General features: G+C 33.6%; 2 protein-coding genes and 1 long non-coding RNA gene across 3 annotated transcripts; 1 reads left to right on the top strand and 2 right to left on the bottom strand.

The window, feature by feature from the left end:
- Nucleotides 1-1,835: 1,835 nt before the first annotated feature.
- LOC140004875 (uncharacterized) lies at nt 1,836-4,364 on the top strand. The gene is made up of 3 exons (XR_011812700.1): nt 1,836-2,015; nt 3,371-3,431; nt 4,171-4,364. It is a non-coding gene; the product is annotated as an uncharacterized lncRNA (long non-coding RNA).
- Nucleotides 4,365-18,461: 14,097 nt separating this feature from the next.
- Nucleotides 18,462-21,329, bottom strand: LOC113741555 (uncharacterized). The gene is made up of 6 exons (XM_027269089.2): nt 21,063-21,329; nt 20,816-20,970; nt 20,502-20,583; nt 20,274-20,395; nt 19,880-19,961; nt 18,462-18,972 (listed from the first exon to the last, which is right to left on the bottom strand). Exons 1-6 carry the CDS (start codon nt 21,130-21,132, stop codon nt 18,956-18,958), a joined length of 528 nt encoding a protein of 175 aa, XP_027124890.1. The 5' UTR covers nt 21,133-21,329; the 3' UTR covers nt 18,462-18,955.
- An 872-nt stretch (nt 21,330-22,201) lies between these two features.
- Nucleotides 22,202-24,412, bottom strand: LOC140005023 (zinc finger BED domain-containing protein RICESLEEPER 2-like). The gene is made up of 2 exons (XM_072045092.1): nt 22,342-24,412; nt 22,202-22,245 (listed from the first exon to the last, which is right to left on the bottom strand). The coding sequence occupies exons 1-2, from the start codon at nt 24,410-24,412 to the stop codon at nt 22,202-22,204; spliced, it is 2,115 nt and encodes a 704-aa protein (XP_071901193.1).
- Between the last annotated feature and the right edge of the window lie 1,968 nt (nt 24,413-26,380).

Here is a 26,380-nt window from a genome sequence, read left to right as displayed (position 1 = left end):
AACAAGGTTGTTGCCATGTTCTTTTTTTTGTCGTTGAGATGATTAGCTACTTAGAAAAGAAATGTGTTTATTATTTTTTGATCCCATTTTACTTTTTCTTTTCTTCCTTTTTTCTTCATCTCTTATCTTTCATGTTTGATCTATTCTTCGATCATAATGCTATAACCAACTGGCATTTGTTTGTTAAATTTATAAGATGATGTTGTTAATTGGTATTTCTTCATGGATAAATGGTAAAATATAAAAATATGTAAAAAGATCTTAGAATTCATTTTATACCATTGATCATCTTCTATGAAAAATAAAACTAAAATTCATTATTTTCTTTTCTTCTCCCAGGGTTTGATTTCTTACTTCACATTTTTTTCCCTTTTCTTTGTTTTTTGGTTACAATTTTGTGTATTTTTTAGGAGAAAAAATATATCATGTGATGGTTCCATCAAGATAAATCTAAATAAGCATTCTTCTACCTCTATTTTCTCTGTTTCTTTCTTCCCCTCTCATTTTTTGCAATTACTTTATGGTCTTTTCAATTTAATTGAAGGATCCAATAAAATTATGTATATATTTAAACTAATGTTAATTTTTGTTTGTTTTTTAATTACTCAAGTGTTGTAGTATCAATTGGGTTGGCATACAAGGATTATAGTTGGTGGTAAGAGTCACAATTAAAGCTTTCAGCCTAGAGTATAACTTAACAAAAATTTGTTAGAAATTTGTTAAAAACTATGCTCTGTCAATACAGCAATACACTTATAATGTATTAATTCTCTCTCCTTTTTGGGTATCAGCATAATAATGGTTCAAACATCTTTATTAAAATCACAATAAATAGGGGGGTTGACTTCATAGATGAAATTTCTCTTCACAATAAATTTTGAGGAAAATTTTATTTATACTCCATATTTTATTAATTGTATTCCTACAATAAATAAGAATATATTATAAAAATAATAATGGAAGTGTGATTAACAAAAATAAGAGTTCAAATAACATTTGTCGATATTAATTGTTTTGATGCTTAATTTTTCTCCTATATGTAACATCCCGAATATTAGGAGGTTGTTTGTGAAGAAAATATTAAAGTGTATTTCTTTGGGTTTGATTTAAAACCTTATTTTGTTTTAAAAGACTAGAAACCCTAATGTTTTAATCAAAAACCCTAGTTTACTTGTGACTAACCGGTTCTCCTAAATCTCTCACATTTTGATTGAAACCCTAAATTTAATCATTGGAATTGGAAAATTCCTCACGTTTTCTTAAAAATTTCCTTTTATTTGAAAATTATTATTTATTAAGGCCCTACTACCCAATCGTTCAACAATAAGTGCAGATGAACCTGGAAATAGGGTTTTACACTTCGGTTTCAAGATTTGAGCAAAATTAGAGTTTTTCGATTTTTCCGCCGGATGAATTTTCGGTACTAGCCAAGGATCAATTTGATGATTAAAAGTGACTTTTAAGTGAGAAATAATATGTGAGTAGTAGCCATGAGACAAGGTTAGTGAATGGAAAGAAAAAAACCTAGTACGTGAGTTTTTAAGAAAACGGCGCGAACCGGCGGGTCCCGCGCACTACCGTTTGAACGCACCATTGGACTACCACTTTCTTGCACCACAAGCTCATTGATATTTAAGCCAAAATATCTTCTTATATTCAGCTAAGAAGGACCGAAATTTGTGGCTAAGAAGCAAGGGGAAGAAAGAGAAAAATTAGTGGACAAGATTAGTCCAAGTGTTAGTAGAAATTTGTGGTCATAATTAACTCTAACCTTCTTACTTCTTATAAGACCAACACTTAGCTTCATTCCTCTTCATTTTGCTGCTGAAGAACCGTGAGTGAGAGAGAGGAAAAACAAGAGAGCAAACCTTCCATTTCATCTTCAAATCCAACAACTTAGTGAGAAAATAAACAAAGTAAACCGATTAAACTTGTTCTTGAGTGACTAAGTGTTGATTTGTGGTAAGTTTTTGAAGGAAGGAAGCTTGGACTACTCTTAGTGACCTCTACTCAAGGTAAGAGAGATTATCTCTCCAAGTTTTGCTTTTAATTTGGTTAAATTAAGATGGGCAACTTGATTTTAGGGTGAGATTATGGATGATTAGCATGTTTTAGTAGTTTTCCCCAATTTATTTGATGAACTAGGGTTCCTGATTTTCTGCTCAAGTTGATGTATGATGCATGAATGTTGCAATTAAAGTTATATAAGGTTGTTTAGTGGTGATTGGAACCAGAAATTTGAGGAAACTACACTTAGAGCTAAAAATTCCAGATTTCTGGAAAATTTCCCAAGCATTCTGTCCGAAATTGTATCTGTATGTTAGAGGCCGAATTGGCCTTTGGTCAAAGAAGGAAAGTTGTAGAGAATGGTGTTTTATAGGTGCCTACAAAATTTCAGCTCAATCGGAGCAACGCAGAACGTGAAAAGTCCAAAATACCCCTACTGCTTTAAGAATTTCCCAGTAGTCCGTTTCTTCAGTTGAGTCCAGTTTATCACGATTTTTGACCAGGGTCCATTCTGATTTAGCTCTGGACCAAAACATGAAAGTTGTAGTGCTCTGAAGTAGCTTTAAAATGCCTCTAAGAACACCTGATTCGGACTTGTGTACACTGAGTTTTGTCCATTACAGTGTTCTGCGTTTAAACAGCCGACGATTTGGTTTTTGGTTTAGTAATCCGAGAATTTGACCAAGTTACATTAGAAACTGGACTAAGTGACCTCATGAATATTGTAGCCCTGTGTCTTAGCTTCGAAACGGCATAGGTTATGCCTCAATCCAATAAGCGTAGCCTCGGATATGTTATTTCCGCAATTGTACGTCAAATCTGTCTTGTACTAAGTTAAATTTCTGCACTTGTAATTGTTGTGAATCTTGTTTTTATGATATTGTGAGCCTATGGAACGGCTTTTGGCTTGAATTGTTGAGATATGTAATGTTGGGTTGTGTTTGAGAAAAACAATGAAGCCTAAAAGGCTGGAAAATTAGGTAAACACAAAGGGCATGCTGCCCGAATTTACGCTCGAGGACTATATAAATACACTTGCGACTTGGGTCGAATTGATATGAATAGTACTTGAACCATCTAGGGTACTTGAGTCTTCTTGTTTCGAGGTATATAAGTAAGGACTTGGCCGAACTTGTACCCTTGAGAAATGAAATAATGATTGCTCGAAGTATGTTTTCCTTGTACTTCAACTTGCAAGACAATTTCAAGTATAAATGTTACAAAGTTTTACCATTTAAAAAGCGAGCAAGTGTTTCACGACTACCATCCGAGTGAATTTCAATTTCTTGATTTTATTGAACGAAACGTCTAAGTTTCGAATCTTAGTCATGTTTCAAAGTTCTCAAACTGAGTTTTATCGCAGATTTGGACTCCGAACCCGGAGTATAACCTGAAAGTGACCAGTAAAGGCACTATATCTTTTGGTGAGTGCTTTCAAATACCAAATTGAACTTGATACTTGAACTTGATACGTGACCAATCTGATTACATGTTATATACGTGAATTGTAATGGCAAGAGTGTACTTTATCGCACTTGCCCTTACGTGATATACTTGTTTATTGTTGCAATTGACTTGATATACTTGATTATGATGCGCGCACTTCCTGGAATTCCAGAAACCCTGTGGCGAGTTACTCTAGTCGAGCCGGCAAGGGCTTGGTCGATTGGGTAACGAACCCTGGGTCTCTTGTATTGTCGAGTGGAGTGATATCTCCTCGACTAATCGGTATACTCGAGTATTACCACCCATGTTCTTGAGGATTTTGGGCCCAGCTGGGGGTTGAACGGTGGACGGAGAGTCGTTTAAGTGGTGTTCTACTGGATTGGTTACTTACTTGAAAGTTGACGGAGTGTCAACTACTACGTGATCAAGCTTCTGGTAATGCAGAGGAGAATTTGGCTCCTGAGAGCCATCAGTATCCTTATGCTTTGGAATACTTATTGTTTGTTGGATTATTGTTTCTTTTGAAAAACTTTTACACTCGCTCATTTTAAGATTGCTACTTGACGTGTTACTGTTCACATTTATGAACACTTCATGAACACTTTATGCTCGTTACTTGGCTATAACGAAAACTCGTACTTATAAATAATGGTCAATTTGCTATTTGGAACCTCACTGGGCTTTTAGCTCATTCCACTCCATTTGTTTTCCTTTCAGGGGTACGAGCGAGGTGCGAGATATGTAAAGTCTAGCATAGACTAGTTGTTTGATTTTTGACTTGTACTCGTGCTATTCCTCGAATAGAATGTTTTGTATTTGGATTGTATACGCCTTGAACCAGTTTGAGTATATTGAGACTTTGTACCTCGATTTCTATCAATGTAAATTATAAGCTTGAATTGGGATTGTTATTTATGGTTCATGGTTGTGTGTACATTATTCGATAGAGATAGTGAGTGAGTCCTGGCGAGAGCTGGGCAGGCGGTCCGCCGAACCCTTTGGTACGCCTTAGGGGGAGGTGGGGTCGTCACAGATGGTATCAGAGCTCCTTTTGAGCTCGTGCCGGGAGAAGGTTCTCGGACTGTTGGAATTGACTTGTTAAGTGTGGAACGATTGTCTATTGTTGGAGACCTTAGTTAGTTATGCCAGGTGGGAATCTCTAATATGGATGGTTTGCTCTTGGGACCGGCCGGCTCGAGTTGTGAATTGTCTTATTGTGGATTCTTGTACTTGGGTATCATATAGTAAAGTGCGTTAGAATAAGGGTCTGTATCTTGATTGCACTTGAGGTGAGTTTTGATGGAAAGGTTAAAGCGTGGATGATTCTAACATGTAACCTTGTTATTGGACTGATCAAAGGGGTTTGCAATACTTGAACTGTCTGAGACAGACTAAAATGAGCTCATTTAGGACTTGAACTTGTTTTGGCGAGTGTGCTCTTACGTACATGTAATAGACCTGATTTGATTTTTACACATGAGTAATATGACCTATATGTGGATTTGAATTCGGCGACTGTTTGAGAATGTGAATTGCTGGGTATAGGCTAGTCGAGTGAGTTCTTATTTGTACCCGTGCTTCTTGAACTTGAAATAATTGAATCTATTTTTGAACTTATATGTTTGAACCCTGCTTTGACCTTGCTTTTGAACTTATTCGTATTTGTGTGGCTTTGCCTGTTGTGTTTCCAAGCACCCGGCAGGGGTAAAAATTTTCGACTTGAGGCTAAGCCATGTTTTAAATTTTTCAAATATCTGAGACTTTTCTTTCAACTTAGGGCTAGTTATGCGAATTGAGCCCTTTTTGCATGTTCTATTTGGTTATCTCTTAGCTTTTTTTTACTAAATGATAAGGTCATATATAAGGGATTGGAGTGATTTCTAGTACCTGACTGACTTTAAAGGACTCTTAGTGCCCGTTGGAATTTCGAGGGCGAAATTCTTTTAAGGAGGGGAGATTGTAACATCCCGAATATTAGGAGGTTGTTTGTGAAGAAAATATTAAAGTGTATTTCTTTGGGTTTGATTTAAAACCTTATTTTGTTTTAAAAGACTAGAAACCCTAATGTTTTAATCAAAAACCCTAGTTTACTTGTGACTAACCGGTTCTCCTAAATCTCTCACATTTTGATTGAAACCCTAAATTTAATCATTGGAATTGGAAAATTCCTCACGTTTTCTTAAAAATTTCCTTTTATTTGAAAATTATTATTTATTAAGGCCCTACTACCCAATCGTTCAACAATAAGTGCAGATGAACCTGGAAATAGGGTTTTACACTTCGGTTTCAAGATTTGAGCAAAATTAGGGTTTTTCGATTTTTCCGCCGGATGAATTTTCGGTACTAGCCAAGGATCAATTTGATGATTAAAAGTGACTTTTAAGTGAGAAATAATATGTGAGTAGTAGCCATGAGACAAGGTTAGTGAATGGAAAGAAAAAAACCTAGTACGTGAGTTTTTAAGAAAACGGCGCGAACCGGCGGGTCCCGCGCACTACCGTTTGAACGCACCATTGGACTACCACTTTCTTGCACCACAAGCTCATTGATATTTAAGCCAAAATATCTTCTTATATTCAGCTAAGAAGGACCGAAATTTGTGGCTAAGAAGCAAGGGGAAGAAAGAGAAAAATTAGTGGACAAGATTAGTCCAAGTGTTAGTAGAAATTTGTGGTCATAATTAACTCTAACCTTCTTACTTCTTATAAGACCAACACTTAGCTTCATTGCTCTTCATTTTGCTGCTGAAGAACCGTGAGTGAGAGAGAGGAAAAATAAGAGAGCAAACCTTCCATTTCATCTTCAAATCCAACAACTTAGTGAGAAAATAAACAAAGTAAACCGATTAAACTTGTTCTTGAGTGACTAAGTGTTGATTTGTGGTAAGTTTTTGAAGGAAGGAAGCTTGGACTACTCTTAGTGACCTCTACTCAAGGTAAGAGAGATTATCTCTCCAAGTTTTGCTTTTAATTTGGTTAAATTAAGATGGGCAACTTGATTTTAGGGTGAGATTATGGATGATTAGCATGTTTTAGTAGTTTTCCCCAATTTATTTGATGAACTAGGGTTCCTGATTTTCTGCTCAAGTTGATGTATGATGCATGAATGTTGCAATTAAAGTTATATAAGGTTGTTTAGTGGTGATTGGAACCAGAAATTTGAGGAAACTACACTTAGAGCTAAAAATTCCAGATTTCTGGAAAATTTCCCAAGCATTCTGTCCGAAATTGTATCTGTATGTTAGAGGCCGAATTGGCCTTTGGTCAAAGAAGGAAAGTTGTAGAGAATGGTGTTTTATAGGTGCCTACAAAATTTCAGCTCAATCGGAGCAACGCAGAACGTGAAAAGTCCAAAATACCCCTACTGCTTTAAGAATTTCCCAGTAGTCCGTTTCTTCAGTTGAGTCCAGTTTATCACGATTTTTGACCAGGGTCCATTCTGATTTAGCTCTGGACCAAAACATGAAAGTTGTAGTGCTCTGAAGTAGCTTTAAAATGCCTCTAAGAACACCTGATTCGGACTTGTGTACACTGAGTTTTGTCCATTACAGTGTTCTGCGTTTAAACAGCCGACGATTTGGTTTTTGGTTTAGTAATCCGAGAATTTGACCAAGTTACATTAGAAACTGGACTAAGTGACCTCATGAATATTGTAGCCCTGTGTCTTAGCTTCGAAACGGCATAGGTTATGCCTCAATCCAATAAGCGTAGCCTCGGATATGTTATTTCCGCAATTGTACGTCAAATCTGTCTTGTACTAAGTTAAATTTCTGCACTTGTAATTGTTGTGAATCTTGTTTTTATGATATTGTGAGCCTATGGAACGGCTTTTGGCTTGAATTGTTGAGATATGTAATGTTGGGTTGTGTTTGAGAAAAACAATGAAGCCTAAAAGGCTGGAAAATTAGGTAAACACAAAGGGCATGCTGCCCGAATTTACGCTCGAGGACTATATAAATACACTTGCGACTTGGGTCGAATTGATATGAATAGTACTTGAACCATCTAGGGTACTTGAGTCTTCTTGTTTCGAGGTATATAAGTAAGGACTTGGCCGAACTTGTACCCTTGAGAAATGAAATAATGATTGCTCGAAGTATGTTTTCCTTGTACTTCAACTTGCAAGACAATTTCAAGTATAAATGTTACAAAGTTTTACCATTTAAAAAGCGAGCAAGTGTTTCACGACTACCATCCGAGTGAATTTCAATTTCTTGATTTTATTGAACGAAACGTCTAAGTTTCGAATCTTAGTCATGTTTCAAAGTTCTCAAACTGAGTTTTATCGCAGATTTGGACTCCGAACCCGGAGTATAACCTGAAAGTGACCAGTAAAGGCACTATATCTTTTGGTGAGTGCTTTCAAATACCAAATTGAACTTGATACTTGAACTTGATACGTGACCAATCTGATTACATGTTATATACGTGAATTGTAATGGCAAGAGTGTACTTTATCGCACTTGCCCTTACGTGATATACTTGTTTATTGTTGCAATTGACTTGATATACTTGATTATGATGCGCGCACTTCCTGGAATTCCAGAAACCCTGTGGCGAGTTACTCTAGTCGAGCCGGCAAGGGCTTGGTCGATTGGGTAACGAACCCTGGGTCTCTTGTATTGTCGAGTGGAGTGATATCTCCTCGACTAATCGGTATACTCGAGTATTACCACCCATGTTCTTGAGGATTTTGGGCCCAGCTGGGGGTTGAACGGTGGACGGAGAGTCGTTTAAGTGGTGTTCTACTGGATTGGTTACTTACTTGAAAGTTGACGGAGTGTCAACTACTACGTGATCAAGCTTCTGGTAATGCAGAGGGGAATTTGGCTCCTGAGAGCCATCAGTATCCTTATGCTTTGGAATACTTATTGTTTGTTGGATTATTGTTTCTTTTGAAAAACTTTTACACTCGCTCATTTTAAGATTGCTACTTGACGTGTTACTGTTCACATTTATGAACACTTCATGAACACTTTATGCTCGTTACTTGGCTATAACGAAAACTCGTACTTATAAATAATGGTCAATTTGCTATTTGGAACCTCACTGGGCTTTTAGCTCATTCCACTCCATTTGTTTTCCTTTCAGGGGTACGAGCGAGGTGCGAGATATGTAAAGTCTAGCATAGACTAGTTGTTTGATTTTTGACTTGTACTCGTGCTATTCCTCGAATAGAATGTTTTGTATTTGGATTGTATACGCCTTGAACCAGTTTGAGTATATTGAGACTTTGTACCTCGATTTCTATCAATGTAAATTATAAGCTTGAATTGGGATTGTTATTTATGGTTCATGGTTGTGTGTACATTATTCGATAGAGATAGTGAGTGAGTCCTGGCGAGAGCTGGGCAGGCGGTCCGCCGAACCCTTTGGTACGCCTTAGGGGGAGGTGGGGTCGTCACACTATATTTCTATTCATTCATCATGTGCCGAAATAATTTAATGTTACGTGTTCAACTAAATTTCTAAGGGGTCCAAGTTGTGCTTTGCACAACTCAAGTGCCTCTAGTCTACTTGTTATATAAGAAAGAAGTGAGAATATTGTAGTAGTTCTAATGGTTGTCAAGTTACCCCCATCTACTTTGACACGTGGCTTATTAATTGTTTGAGGAAGCTGTCTTCAATTTTTTCTTTTTCTTTTGGCTTTCTTTTTTCCCCTCATTTCCTCTTTCTTTTCTAGCCAAAAACAGTCACATGAATCCTTATCTACACTGCTTCTTCCACATTAAATTTTCACCCTATATTCCTTTAATTTTTTTTTTTGCTTTTTTTTTGCTTTTTTTTTTTTGCTTTTATCCTGGTGTTTACTCTACATTCTTTTTTCTGCGAGATTAGTTGATGCATTTTTTTCATAATTAACTAAATGAATGATTTTGTTGCAGGAGGTCAAGGATGGATTTGATACTTCCTTTATTGTTTAGTCCAGTAATTGTAATTCATGATCATTTGCTACCATTTAACATTTTTTTCCATTTTTGCCTCATGATCAGAAATCTATTTGCTTATTCCTTTCTTCGCAGCTTCCTCCTCTGTTTGTCTTTCTTTTTCTTTTTTCCCATTTTTTCCCCATTTTCACCCTATCTACACTGCTTCTTCCACATTAAATTTTCACCCTATATTCCTTTAATTTTTTTTTTTGCTTTTTTTTTGCTTTTTTTTTTTTTGCTTTTATCCTGGTGTTTACTCTACATTCTTTTTTCTGCGAGATTAGTTGATGCATTTTTTTCATAATTAACTAAATGAATGATTTTGTTGCAGGAGGTCAAGGATGGATTTGATACTTCCTTTATTGTTTAGTCCAGTAATTGTAATTCATGATCATTTGCTACCATTTAACATTTTTTTCCATTTTTGCCTCATGATCAGAAATCTATTTGCTTATTCCTTTCTTCGCAGCTTCCTCCTCTGTTTGTCTTTCTTTTTCTTTTTTCCCATTTTTTCCCCATTTTCCCTTCATTTCTCAGCATTGTCAATTTTTGCTAATCACTCAAGATTGTGTTTTTACTGATTTTGCAAGATAGTAGACATTGATAGGTTACAGCCTTTGCTTGATTTTATACATGATTTGCATCCTATATATTAAGCATTTGTTTGTTTTGCCCTAGCAAGTTGGTTATTCTTTTGTGAGGTTTGTCTTGAAACTAAATGCAAATCTATGTAGTTTGCAATTTTGATATATAGTTCATTTTTAATGTTTAGAAATTTTTTTCCTTTATGTTAGCTATTTGATGCGAGATTTTCTGCTTTATTATTGTTGGGAAGTTACATATTGTTTTTGTATTAAAACTATATTCTTACTTATTACGTAGCGTTCTGTTATTGAGGTTTTTTCTCTCAATTTTTAGAGTGCAAACAATTTTTATTTTAAACTAATCTGGCTATTTCAGGCCAGAGTAACTCTACTAACTACATTCGACCATAATCATGCTCCATAATTATTCCTTTCTCGATACTTCCTTATCACTCTCCTGGTCATTTTTTAGTCTTATTCATCTCCCAATATTTATTTTCTCACCTTTTCATTATTTTTAGCTATTTCTAATTTTTTTTCCTTTTTGCTACCTACTTCATTCTCCTTGAAGTATGCTTTTTTGATTTTCTGTAATCATTCGAGTGAATGTTTGATGCTCTTGTTGGAGGAAAAATAATGTTTTTGTCTTAGAGGGAAGATAATATTTTGTCTAATCCTTCCAACAATAACTCTTCATTTTGGATTATTAGCTTGTATCCATGATAGGTGGTATATTTTTATGCTTTTTAATTTTAGCAAATGATAGTTTGAGAATAAAAGGGGTGTAAAATTAGATTTCAAAATCATTTACTTAAGTTGGTTCTATGGCTTTATACTTTTATCCTTTTTCATTGTCCTTAATGATAATATAAGTTAGGTGTGAAATTGGACATATCATGACTATTTGGCTAGAGGAGTTGATAAACTTTTGTTGATTTAAGTAGCTGAATTGATTGTGATTGCTAAATGATTGCAATTAGTGATGGAAGTTGGAATTGAGACTTTTAGCCTAGTGTGTGACTTGACAAAATATTGTTAAAAAATTCAATCTTGATTAAAAAGACAATTTTTTTATCAAACAAATGGTTGGTTTCGAATTTGTATATGTACATCTGTAAACATGGCAATTCATATTTTTATCTAAAATTGCTATTTGTATTCTCAAGCTATTTCATAGATAATCTCACTTGTTTGTGATGCTGTTAAAAATGATTTAAATGGATGGATTAATAACTTGTTTTTTCTCTAAAAAAGGTAGAAAAATGAGTAAATTTGTATGTTTTATTAATGTTGAAAATTGTGACAAATCTTAGAGACTTTATAAACTTTTTTCTGATTATTAAAAGTATTATGACTGCTTTTGGTTTAGTCACAATTAAATCTATGATGCTATTAAATTGGCAATGCAATATACTTGCTATCTTTCCTTCTTTTTGGGTATCATTATGTACATATAATGTTGGTTTAAAAATCTTTGTTCAAATCATGATAAATAAGGGGCTGACTTCATCGAACAAAATTTCTCTTCATGGCAAATCTAGTTATTTTGATACTCAATTTTTCTCCTGTATTTATCAAAAATAGTTGTTGCTATGTGTTTAACTAAACTTCTAGTGGGTCGAGACCATGCCTTGTACAACCAAGATACCTCTAGCCCTTTATATATATACTAGGAGGAGAATATTGCACGATGCACGGTGTAATTTTCAAACTTGCCCAGAAATGTCTAATTATTCAAATTGGGATATTAAATATAAAAATTTACATAGAGGTGCACCAAACTCTTTGCGATTATTTTTTGTAATTTTATTAAGCAATGAAGAGAAGCCACAGTTTCAACCTAGTTTCTAAATGACAGAGGGTCATTTTTTGTTTTGCTGACTAATTGGGTAGCAATGACAATGTCATTAGTTTGAAAATAATATATCACCGTATAATGCTGACTTAATTTTTTATGGACACCAAAAATGTGTTGCTCATGAACAAATTCAATAGGAATTTATGAACAACACTAAAATATGTCGGGCTAGAAATCGATATAATTGTAAAATATAGGAATGGCTGCAGAATAGTAAGAGATATAGGACTCAAAATGATAAGGATTGGAGAATTGTATATGCTTTCTTGTCTATGATAAAATAAACAAGCCATTATCTCACACTCAGAATCCTCTTAACACAATATATGCCATTTAATTTTTGTACCAACAACTCTTAGCATCACAGACAATAAACATAAAATCTTACAGACTAAAAAAATAGAGGGAAGAACATCCAAAAAAACTAACTGAGATTAATTAAATAACAAAACGTTAATTGAGATTAAGCATTAGAGACTCATATTGTACATAATCTAAGCACAATAATAGTAGTAAGGTCCACAAGTGCAATAGCATGGTAGTTCCATTTTTTTTTTAAATTATTTTCAATCCAACCAAATCAAATTAACTTTCAGGACATATGATAACTCAAGCCAATCCCCTTGGAACAAAATCAACAAAAATTTAACGAAAGAACCATACTCTAGCAAAAGAAAAAGGACAAGCAAGATTTATGTAAAGACATGAGCAAAAGGACATCAATATAAGAATTCCTGATGTTTGTCTTCTTTAATTTGACGTTGAGCAATAGAATTGAAAATATTTAATTGAGCATAAATTTTTGCTGAAATGGATAATCTTGCTAATTATTCAGCTTGTAATAGATAACAACTTCCATTTTTTCTCCAAAAAGGGAAGCTGTGCTCACGAGCAAAAGGTAGTCGATTGTCAAAAGGTGTAATATTTGGTTAATTGTAAAGGTAAGTTTCTCAATTTGTGGCCAAGTTTGCCAAGTTTCTTGCTCACAAGTAAAGTTTTTTACCAAGTTTGTTTGCTACAAGTTTTTTAAAAACTTTAATTACAATAATCTCAAAAAGCTTTTCAAAAATTTTAAACTATACACTTCAAAATATAAAAAAAAAACACACTTCAAAAATATTTAAAAAAAAAACACACTTCAAATTTTTTTTTTTTTAAAAACTTCTACAGTAAACCACAGTAAAATTTTAAACAAACACCTAAAAAATTCACGGCCAAGTGGAGCCTGTATTTGCTCATATTTGGAGAGATTAATTTTGTTAGCTAATTTCATGAAGTTGGATGTGTAGGCTTCTTTTGGAATATTTAGATGGACGTCGAGGTGTGAAAGTTGCTGAGTTTGCAACCGTAGACTTGCAAGCAACATATTGTTTATGAAATTCAATAGGTGTGGTTGGTGAGTAACTGATGGAACATTTTTACAGAAGATGTAGAGAAAAATTGGCGGACTTCTATAGTAGATTACCAATTAAAAGCTTAGTTTGTTTGCAATCATTGTGCTTCTCGGTAATTCACATTTTGTTACCCTTATAACTACTGATTTTAAGTAAATCATGTGTACACAATGTCAAATACTATTTAAAGACTTTATAAAGATAATGCTGCGGAAGAGTTACACTTGAAAATTCTCAAGTCTCACAGCCAGTCCACATGGTAGGAAAAACAACATCCACCCAGCGCCCGCGTATGGTACATATCACTACATAATATCCACAAAAGGATTTACGCATCTCCTTTTTACTGTATTGTTACACTACTCTTATCCTACGAAAGAATAATACATCGAGGCTTAATTATACTACGGAAGAATCACACAAGCAGCTTTTCGTCACTCAATAGAGAGAAATACACTTGAGAAAAAGAGAATAACAAAACATGCAGCTTTTCCTCAATATCACTGTAAGGACGTGTATACTTTAGCCATGGAGTAACAAGAGTTTGCAACAACATGGCGATACTAATAATTCTTCACAGATTGTGTCTCTTCAACTATGATTAAAGTAATGCACACAAAAGTACCCCCAGTACGGTCACCAAGCAAATAACTGTAAAAATTACAGGTGACCACCAACACCATGGTTTAGACTAATGGCATGTGATACTACTAGAGGTGTCAAAATTGATGACTTGGACGGGTTTAGGTTGGCTAAAATAGATAATGGATATAAATGAGCCAACCCATTTATATCCATTTAATTAAATGGGTATAAATGGATAAGTTAAAAAATGAATTGGATAACCCAATTACCCATTTATAATTCATTTTTTTTAATTTTTTGTAAACTCATTTAATTTTTTTTTTTGCAAACTAAATTATCAATTTATACCTCTCTTTGTACCCATTATTAATTTTAAATATTTACTTATAATGTTCAATAAGCCTAATTACCAATTTTTTTTCATTTATACTCTATGTCGCAAAATTACATATTATTTAATAATTGAATAATAAGAATAAAAAAATTTGAACTAAGTACTATAAAAGTTATCATAAATTGGTAATGCTAAAAAATGATCAAGTTAACAAACTAAAAAAAAATTAAAATAATAAAATAAAATCAACAAATAATAATAATAATGAAACAAAAGTAGTTAACATCATGACAAAATGAAAAATTTGAAAAAAAAAATGAGTGGAGAAAGAGAAGAGACTTGGAGGAAGAGAATTCTAAATGGGTTAATTGAGTTTGATGGGTTACTCAATAATACCCATTTAATCTACAAAAATTTAAAATATCCATACCCATCTATTCATTGACGGGTATGGATAAATTTAGTTAAATGGGTTGATTTGCCGCCTATAGATACAATATGAGTATAAACAATTTATTTTCGGTCTCAAAGGAGGACGGATGCGTCAAAGACAAAAGCATTGCTTATTGGTCATTAAGCATGTAGCTGACTCAAACAAAATCAAAGTATGTAAATCAATAATTTTGAAGAAGGGGAGAGCGAGAAACAGTCAGCATCACAATATGAACTTCTGCAGACCCTATGAAAGTTCAAGGGAACATCAGGCAAACACTTTCTTAAAAGCAGACTCTCTCTCAGACACTAGACGGTTTACCAAGAGTTACTCCTAAAGTATCCGTTTATGGTCTGGTCTATAGTCTATAAAATCAGTTTAAAAGAAGGCTGCTCTACTGCTTCATTCATTACTCAGAGATTCCCCTTGTCTAGAGGTGACAAATCAACCCACTTAATTAAATTTACTCATACCCGTCCATGAATAGATGGATATAGGTATCTTAAATTTTTATATATGGGTATAAATGAGTTACCCAATAATACCCATTTAACCCATCAAACCCAATTAACCCATTTAAAATTCTCTTCCCCCCAAGTCTCTTTTTTTCTCCCACCCATTTTTTTTTTCAAAATTTTCATTTTATCATGATGTTAACTACTTTTGTTTCATTATTATTATTATTATTTGTTGGTTTTATCTTATTATTTTATTTTCTCTTAGTTTGTTAACTTGCTCATTTTTCAACATTACTAATTTATGATAAATTTTAGCCTATTTTCTTATCTTTCTAAAATGAAATTTTAAATTTATATATGAAAAAAAATGTTAGGGATTCAAAATTTTTGGATTAAGTTTTTATATTAATTTTTATAGTACTTAGTTCAAATTTTTATATTCTTATTATTCAATTATTAAATAATAGGTAATTTTGTGACATAGAGTATAATTGAAAAAAATTGGTAATTAAGTTTATTGAACATTATAAGTAAATATTTAAAACTAATGATGGGTACAAAGAATGGTATAAATTGATAACTTAGTTTGTAAAAATGAATTTAAATGAGTTTACAAAAAGTTAAAATAAATGGGTTATAAATGGGTAATTGGGTTACCCAATTCATTTTTTGACTTACTCATTTATACCCATCTAATTAAATGGATATAAATGAGTTGACTCACTTATACCCATTACCCATTTTACCCAACCCAAACCCGCCTAAGTCACCCATTTTGACACCTCTACCCTTGTCATTACTCGTTTTTCCCATGCAACAAAATAGAGTACAAAAAACCGAAAGAAAATGATAAAACCAAGGCTCCGTTTGGATTAGCTGTTTTTGGGTTTGTTTTTCAAAAACACCACTGTAGCATTTTGAATCTGAAAAACAAGTCCGTTTGGATTAGTTGTTTTTGGGGTTGTTTTTCAAAAACTATATGAAAAAGTTTTACTGTAGATTTTTTTGGATTATTTTTAGAGGTATTTTGGAAACATATTTTTGAGTATTTTTAGAATATTATAATTTTTATATTTTTATATAAATATACATTTATGCATTTATAATCATTTATATTTACAAATGTATAGATGTATATTATTATAAATGAATAAATTATAAATGAATATTATATAAATGTATAAATTATAAATTATATTTTTATATTTTTATATAAATATGCATTTATGCATTTATAATACATTTATAGATATTTATAAATAAATATATTTATATATTCATATAAAAATATATAAATGTATTATATTATATATAATACATAATATAAATATATTTATAAATGTATAACTGTATATTATTATAAATGTATAAATGAATATTATAAATATATTATAAATTATAAGTGTATATTATTATAAATTTATAAATTATAAATGAATATTATAAATGTATAAATTAATATATTATAAATATATATTAATATTATGTAGAAATGTATTAATATAATTCATATAAATGTATACATGTATTAATATTATGTATAAATGTAAAATTAATATTATGTATATTAATATAAATGTATAAATGTATTATATTATATATTATACATAATATAAATGTATATTATAAATAAACATAAATATTTATATATTATGTATAAATGTATAATATATTATACATTATATTATATATAATTTATATAACATATAATATTTATGTAAATATATTATAAATATATATAAATATATTATAAATAAAATAAAATATTTATAATATGTATGTATAAATATATAATATTAGAAATGTATAATATATATAATATTATACATAATTGAAATAAATATATTTATATTAATATAATATATATATAATATACATAATTGAAATATACATATTAAAATATAATTGAAATATACATATTAAAATACATAGTTAAAATATATAAATTGAAATATACTTATTAAAATATACAAATTAAATATACATAATTGAAATATATTTGGAGTTGTTTTTGATATATTGTTTGGATATGGGTGTTTTTGAAGTTATTTTTGAAATACACATTACTGTAGCATTTGGAATGTGAAAAACAGTTTTTCAAAAACAGGTGCAAAAACACTCAATCCAAACGCAGCCCAAGTCTTTTGCGATAAGTTGTTTATGATGAATAAGTAATTTAGTGCCAAAAGGCTAGTACGATTGAGATTGATCAAGATGACAAGACAATTTAACTTTTTCTTTTCTGCAGATATGTATTCAATCTGCAAGCGTTCATCTACCATCTCAACTTGGACAATTATTTTATATCTGCTCATGCAGCATCTATCATGAGAGAGTCCTAAAAGATCAATTACTACTTATCAAAGGAGTGCTCAAATAAGCAAAACGACAAGATGGGGAAAAATACCGTCAATGTACCAAGTTGCATGCTATTCCGAAGTACAAAAGATTGGATTATTTTTCAATTCCAGGGTGGAAGCAATTCTAAATAATTAAAGCTTTGAATGTGCTACCGTTCAGTAAATTATGATCTCTGCAGAGAATGAACTTGGAATTCCTTGTCGTCTAGTAAACTAAATATCTCGTCAAGATTTCGCTTCATTCTCGAGAATATCATATAATCAGCATTTCTATAGGATTCTACAGTTCAAAGCCCACCATTTTTTGAATATAGATCACATCTTTTCCTTCACAAGGGTGTTTTGTCTATAGATCTCATTTGCAGACATTCCATTCTCTAACCTCACTAGTATACCTTATCTGTTTTGTACTAGGACAAAAGCAGGTGCCATCATGGAGCAGATAATTTCTCATTCTCGAAATTAAGAATGGGGTTAGAGCTATATAGCTGTGCATTTTAATGATTTCTTTTATAGCTTGATTCCAACACCATAACCACGGCAAGTTATCTACACCTTTTCCCTGTCAACAAGCTTTGTCATAGCAATTGAAAGATCTTGAGTTTTAATGTTCTCAGGTCAGAAGCAGGGTCCCTAAGCTACAAGTAGCGATATTGGGCTTTATTAACTAAAATGATTAAAATAACAGAAGGTTCGTAGTACATTTGTATAATCTGTGGAGACTTTAAAAATTAATCTCTATATAAAAGCTAGCTGCATCTCTATTCTTGGTAAATAGAACTCAACATTGTACCTATCAATACCATTACAAGGACAGGCTAGATTCTAAAATTAGTTTAGTTAATTAACATCTTTGCTTAGCTGTCAAAGCAACAATTGCTTGTCAAAGTACCAGACCTTTTAGTTTAAATCTTCCAAATTCAGCTAGAAAAGCCCAACATCATAGCTATGTTAACTTATAACAAGGTTCAGTAATGAAAAGGATCTAGGGGTTTAGCCTACAATTATGTCTACCATAAGGAGATTGGAGATGGTACTCAGAAACACATTTTGCAAACATAAAGCAACAAAAATCAACAAAATGGAAACTCCTCTTTAAAGAAAGGCACAAAAAAGATCATTTGTCAATCAAGTAGATCACTATTGAGAGTACATAAGTTACCATACCATAGTTCTAAATATGCTTCTTTTAAGTGACTGATAACTATCATCAGACTAAACACTATTTCAGGTTACCAATCGGTTAGTACAAATGTACCCGGTCCTAGAACCCAGGAAAGTCAACTTTATGCACTAGACACCAGTTACATCTAAAACTTGCAGAAGACTGACAAGAAATAGAGAACCAAAACAGTGTGTCTGCCGGACCACTAACAAAATTACAATAATGTAGCCACAGAAACTACAAGTTGTCACTCATTCTCAAAGAAAAAGGTTCAATTGAGATACTTTTATATTGCACGCAACTGTGGCATGTACTCTGCAGGTAAATTTTCAAGGACAATCTAGTCTCCAGACCAAGGAATTCCAAAATAATATACGAAACAGTGATGAAATTGATGAGGCTTCAATGTCGCTTATCACCTAAAATATAGGGAAAAACAACAAACAGTCAAAGCATAGCAGAGAAACACAAAAAGTGCCTCCTAGGATCAAACAGAATCAATCATACCAAGAGACACACATAAGAGAGCAAAGGACATGCTTACGTACACTACATATACGAGAATAAATTCAAGCATTTACCTTCATTAATATAATGTGTTAAATCTCTCATTTGAAAACAAAAAAATTAAAAAATTCAAGGTCAATTTCATTTGTCTTTCCAGTTTACTTTGTACCATTTGCGCATAAATTGATTATTTCAACATAAAAGGTTGATCTCACAATTTTAAGTCAATTAATTCATTTGCCTTTTCAATTTGATCCTTTGTTATTTGCAATTTGCAATATCTTGGCCGCAGGTTACACTCAAGAAAATCACCATAGTCCAGGAAAGAGCATTAACAAGGATGATTCAATTAATTTGAAAACCAAAGGAAGGTCAGAGAGAGGGGGCTTAGACCTACGAATTTAACAAGGAAAATATTTTACTGCATGGACAATGCTGATGGCACTAATACAAATCTAAGTACTTTAAATATCTAGGATTCCAAATAATATGTCCTAAAAGAGCAGAGCTCCAATGTGATAGTTAAGCGTATCACTTGAATAGACCAAGCTATAATACATCAGGTAAATGTAGCCATGATTGATTAATCCTACCAAGTAGCAAACACTATATATGAATGAATGCAAAGGATAAGACAAAATCAGGAACAAATTAACAGCTATAAATAGACGTCTGACCAATAAGAGGGAGAGGGAGTGAGCAAGTGCCAGATGATTTACTTTCCATCGAAGTACAAAAAAATTCACAAATTTGCAGCTATTTCATATTTCAAAAGACTACAAGTTGAAAGTCGAACGAGTACGATAAATGGCAACTTACGCCTTTCTGCCATAAGACAGCCATCAAGCACTTCCCTATATTTATCGCATTCTGAGGCACCAGGTGACCTGATATTTTCGCACTACAAAACAATCAAATGAAAATTCTTTACAACATATCCATCAATAGTCTAAAAAAATGGGCTTTTATAGAAAACCTAGCTAAGGTTTGAGGTCTGAGTTTGGTCTAATGCAATCCATATCACAAAGCTCAAGCTTGAATTGGAAGCCCATTATCTTTTCATTTTAATTTCATTAAAATAAAAAAAAATACTTAAATCTGATATCTGTATCTTATACTAGAGTATCCAACACTCAAAGCGAAGAAACAGAATTCACTGGTTCGAATATTCTCTGATGATGAACTGGCGACAGTCACATGGTAATACACCTACCATATTCAGAAGCTCTAAGCCCCATCTGCATCTACTCCCATCGCTCAACTTATACATCCACGTCTTATCATCCCCCAGTGCTCTGTCGGTTGATGAAGCTTTGGGACATCTAGGGGCCCCAGCTAAAACAAAGAACAATTGGATTTTGAAAGAAAAAGCAACAAACTAAATGGGCAGCACGGAAACACTCCATGAAGAATTAACCCATGTATTAAATGGGCAACTTACCCCTTCGACCGCTACAACAGTCCGCAAGCACTTGCCGGTATTTTTCACATTCGGGGGCACCAGGTCCTCTATTTTCTTCGCACTAAAAAAGAATCAAACGAAAATTCTTATTGCCATAGATCGAAAGTCTGATGATTAGCATAGCTTAAGCTTCAGTTGGATGCAATTGAATCAGTATGTCAGCTAAGCTCAAGCTCGGACACTTGTGTCAAAAACGAACAAGCTAAAAGAGAAAAATAAAACCACAATATACTGGTGCAAAATATCCTCCTATGACGATGAATTGGTGACAATGGGCATCCTAATATACCTACCGTATCCAGAAGCTCTAAGCCCAATCTGCACCTCGACTCGTCGGTCAAATTATACATCCACTTCACTTCTTTCCAATACTGCTCATCGAATGGTGCTGTGAAGACTGATGAAGCTGAAGAACGCTTACGCAACCTTGAACCTCCGGCAGCCCCTTCTGAAACAGAGATCGAATTGGATTTTTAGATTTAAAAAAAATAAAGGGCCGCATGGAAACAAAAGCTGGAATTACAGTACGGAATAACGCACCATACGAATTATAGCCACCTCCATAAGACCTTCCGGCAGACCTCGTTCCCCCGCTTCCTCCGCGGCCCATGATCTCTCTCTATCTGTCTCGCCTCAAATCGTTAGGGTTCGTAAATCAATTTTATATTATCGACTTGCGTCATCTTTATGGAAACCTGAATCCTAATTTTTTGGCATGAAACAACGCGATCATTACCATTTCTAACCACTTCTTTCCATCAAAACTCGAATGGCAATTCTTCAATCACGGAAAATTATTTACGTGGCCAGTTACGGAATCGAGGCCCATAAGGTGGGTTCTAGGTAGGCCCAATGATGAAGCCTGTGCATGAAAGAAGGCCTGTTGTGTGGGGTCCATACGTGAAGTAATTACGGCTAGAGTGATAAGTAAATCAGTTGGCTTGTTGGCTAGAATCAAGCTAGAAACTGAAATAAGGAAAGGCCCTACTAGGGGTGAGCAGCGAATTCGAATTCGATAATTCGATAGGTTGAAATCGATAATTTTCGGTAAATGATTCTAGAAATATTCGACCTAATTCGCATTCGAATTAGAGACTACCGAATTCGAATTCAACCCGAATTCAATTCGATAAACAAAAAATTTACCGAATTACCGAATTAGTGAAAACTGCTTCTTCGGCCCATTTTTCATCAGCAAATAGCAATGCTATTGAACTGAGCCACAACTTACAAATTGTTCGAATGTAACTGATCACAAATCACTCCAGAAATTCGAAATCGAAACAATACACAATTCACATTGATCATTAAAATCCAGAAATCATAAACAAATTACACTGATCCACAAACAAATCACAAATGACAAACAAATCCAGAAATCACAAATCACAAATCAGAAATTACACTGTTGCCCAGTTGCCCTGGTGCTACAAATCAGAAATTCCACTGATCCACAATCATAAATCAATCCAGAAATCATAATGAAACAAAAATAAAAGTCTAAATTAACTTGTCCAAAAATCACAATCCACATTCCACAATCTAGAAAGCCACAAAGCCACAAAGGTCAATAATCCAGAAACTGCAATCCACAATCCAGAATCCAGAAAGCCACAAGAAGAGTTGCAATACATAAAGCCAATTACGTTGAAACTGCAACTTGCAACAAGAGTGACCTCTCAAATGTCAATTATAGTTGGTTCAGCTCCGGTCTTCAGCAACTCTGCAAGAACAAATAAAATTCATGAAGTATCATAAAGGCAATTATTAGAAAGAAAGAAATACTTCAAATTCTGCAATAAAAATTTTGATAGCTTACCAGATTCGAAGGCTTCAAGCTCTTCCAGATTTTCTTCTACATTTAATTCTGTCTTGGATGACCGAAGCCAATCTTGAGCACATATTAAACCTTGCACAATTCTAGGAGTCAAAGAACTCCTAAATGTATCAAGAACACGACCTCCGGTACTAAAAGCAGATTCGGAGGCCACGGTAGAAATTGGGACTGCTAACACATCACGAGCAACTTTGGAAAGGATTGGGAATCTAAGGCTATTGGCCTTCCACCATAACAAGATATCAAATCTCTCATCATCTTCCTCACAATCCTCATTCAAATACTTCTCTAATTCAGATTTTGCATCCCTACCCTCAAGTTCCATTTTTCTCTTCTTAAACTCCAACTTGTACCTATCAGTGATTATTTTAGAGGCATCCCCATGTCCATGAAATGTAATTTTACTTGTTGGAGAATCACTTGAAAGTGAAGAAGCATGAGAGGCAGGTGTGTTGAGCATCTTGTATTCATTAAACAGCTCAAACATTGCATCTTTTGCAAGGCCAGCTATTGTTGTACCATCGGACTCACCATACATTTGACAAACCACAAATTCAAGGTATTCAAGTTTAGTTCGAGGATCAAGAATGGAGGAAATAAAAATCAACATATTCATCTTTTCAATTTTTCCCAAATACTTATCATATTTCTCCTTCATTGATCTTGCCATTGAACTCAATTCATCATTATCACTTGCTGTCATTTCAATTAAAATGCCATGAATGTGACTAATATCAGTGAAAAAATTATTTGAAGTCACATATTTGGAACCAGAAACCTTCACAGTTAGCTGATAAAAGTTTTCCAAAAAAATTACCAAGAATCTAGCTTTTGTCCAATCAGATTTTGTTGGCAGATTTTCTAACTCTTGAAGCATATAAGAATCCTGCTCCTCAAACCTCTCAAAAGCTCGCTCAAACCTTTGAGCTGTGTCTAGCATTAGATATGTAGAATTCCACCTAGTAGATACATCTAAACAGAGCAATCTTTTGCATTCAATTTTTTCAATTTCAACACACTCCTTGAATTTTTTCAATCTAGAAGGTGACTGTCTAACATATCTAACTGCTGCCCTGATACAATCAACTGAATCCTCAAGTTTTTTGATGCCATCATTAACAATTAGATTCACTATGTGAGCTACACACCTCACATGAGTCCATTTCCCCCCTAACACAGCTTTTCCCCAATTTTGAAGCTTTTCTCGTAAATACTGGACAGCTACATCATTGGAACTTGCATTGTCAACTGTGACAGTTAGGATATCATCAACTCCCCATTCTAGTAGACACTTTTCTATGGCCTTACCAACTTCAGTTCCTTTGTGACTAGCAATAGGACAGAAATTTAGGATCTTTTTGTTCAGTTTCCAATCATTATCTATGAAATGGGCAGTGAGGCACATATAGTTTATCCTTTGAATGGATGTCCAAGAATTTGTGGTTAGACAAATTCTGCCACTGTTATTCTTCAAGAGTTGTTTCAACTTAGTTTTTTCATCTAAATACAGCTGATAGCAATCTCTAGAAATAGTCCATCTCGAAGGAATTCTAAATGATGGACAAGCAGTCCGCATCATATATTGAAAGCCTCTACCCTCTACATGTTTAAATGGTAACTCATCAACAATTATCATATAAGTTAAGCTTTTTCTAATGGCTTCCGCATCAAATATCCAACTTATGAGTGCCCCTTTAACCTCTCCCGCTGAGGTTTCAGTTTCACCTAAACACAAAGTAGCCTGGCCAGTGTGCTTACTTTTAAAATTTAGAGGACATTTAGCTACATGAGTATTAAGGGGAGTCGTACCACTTTTGGGATCCGCAACTATGTCCTTGTCACAGTACTTGCAAATTGCATGACGAACTCCATTCACATGCTTTACATGAAAATGATCCCAAGCTTTGGACCTCTTCTTGTACTCTCCTCTTTTCTTGGCAAAACCAGATTCTTCGCAGCTTTGTGTAGTAGGACTAGGAGGAAGAGTTCCAGATGATCCTTCTTGTTTCAGCTCATTGCGACTTGGATTACTCTCACCATCAGTAGTAGACATAGCTTCAGTGTGCCAGCACTTGAAACCTTTGACCAGAACAAGGACACAGCACAAAGATTTCACAAGTCAGAAAAGGTATATAATACTATTTTTCTCACTGACCTCAGTAGATCTAATTTCATATCCAATCCAAGATATTTTGAGAAAATTTGCTCATAGCTTCTAAAGAATAATACGACCCTGAAATCTATTATTCACATATTCAAAGTGGAAAAGTAGGAATAATCTCTAAAAGTATACTAATCCATCAAAATTTATGTGTTCATCTTAAACCTATTAGATAAATATGTAATACTACATGATTCTGAACCATCATTGGTTTCATGCATCAGATGAGTTCAGTAAGCTAAAACCAGAACAAAGCTTTAGACATTAATCAACATACTCAACCAGAACTGCACAACGACCATAGCTCAGAACTACTTTGTGAAATTGCAACTTCCAGACCAGTTTTTTTTTTCCGAAGCATATTACATTACATCTGATTATGAGAGAAGAAAAATCATTGAAAGAGGGGAAAAATCTAATTTTACAGTGGGACTATAAAGAGCATCAAAATTGGCAGAGACCTATTTGGGGCCTTACTGTCGAATCAATAGATAGGCTGCATACAATCAGAATCTACTGCTCAGTGACGGCAGTTCGATTTGTAAGGTCGTGCACTTGATGGACGATCTAACCGTAAATTAAGTAATTAACTAAATTCTCTCACTTCAAAAATTAAAAAAAAAGCCATAAATGATTAATCCGACACAATAGTGGAGCATCAGCCAGGAAGAAAAAGCCATAAAAAATCAGTTACCTCGTTCAATAATAGACTTTTTGAATGTTGCAGATAGGAGGTGAGGAAGGTAATGACTATGCTTTCGGTGTATTACAACTAGTTGATGGATCTCTATAGAAATTAAAGTAGGTTGTATATTGTATTTTGTTCATGAATAGATATTTGGAACATTGCACATACTCAATGTTGGGTAAAAAGAGTGCATGGAGTTTATTATGCATGTCTTCCCCCCCCCCCTCCCCCCCAAATAGAAAAGTAATTTACACAAATGTACGTTTGTCCATGCATTGACAAACTCTTGATTTCAATTGAGTTGAAAGAATAATATATTCGAAAATATGTAGGACATTTTCCTTTATCTTTGTGAATACTTTAGAGTATACTAAATCTATCTATAAGAGTCACTACTATAACTTTTGAGCTAATAATTTGTATAAGTATCTCAAAAACATTGATCGAGTGAGGCGTCAATAAAATGAGGAACTTTATAAAAGAACAAGATTTCCATTTTTGAAGTATTTGACTGTAAATATGTTGGTACTGGTTGCTGGAAATATTTAATACTTATTTCCAGAACTTATAACAAGAACATTTTATCATTTTACACAGCAAGGTGTCAAAAACTCAGCATAGCTTTTGTGCATTAAGAATGATTTTTCCACACAGTCTTGTGATCTATAATTTTGTGATTTTGCTGCTGCGAAGAGAATTGAGAAATCAGAAATAGATTTCGGATCACAAATTCTCTCTCTCTCGCTTTCTCATCTGATCATTTTCCTAACATACTCTACTATTCGATTAACATTTTAGGCTTAAAGGGAAATAGATTCTTGGAGCAAAAAGCAGAGGAAATGCTAAGAACATTCTCCAGTATTTTCAGGTCATCTTTGTTCTTTTGTTAGGGCTAATTTTGTATTTCTCTTTTTGTATTCGCATCACTAATTTTATTGATTACTTTCTCAGTTGAATCTACAATCCATTCAAATAGTTTCTTTTCCCCATTTTTCTGACTGGGTGCTATGACTGATGAAATTAACCATGCTTCAGTGTCACTTATCATCACCTAAAATAGATGGAAAAACAAGAAATAGTCAAATCATAGCAGAGAAACACAAAGAGTGCCACCTAGGATCAAACAGAATCAATCATACCAAGAGACACACACAAGAAAGCAGAGGGCATGA

The sequence above is a fragment of the Coffea arabica genome, chromosome 4c (assembly GCF_036785885.1).
Source record: "Coffea arabica cultivar ET-39 chromosome 4c, Coffea Arabica ET-39 HiFi, whole genome shotgun sequence".
Lineage (NCBI taxonomy): Eukaryota > Viridiplantae > Streptophyta > Magnoliopsida > Gentianales > Rubiaceae > Coffea > Coffea arabica.
The sequence above is the reverse complement of the archived record's forward strand: the minus strand, read 5'-3'. Positions and strand labels throughout refer to the sequence as shown.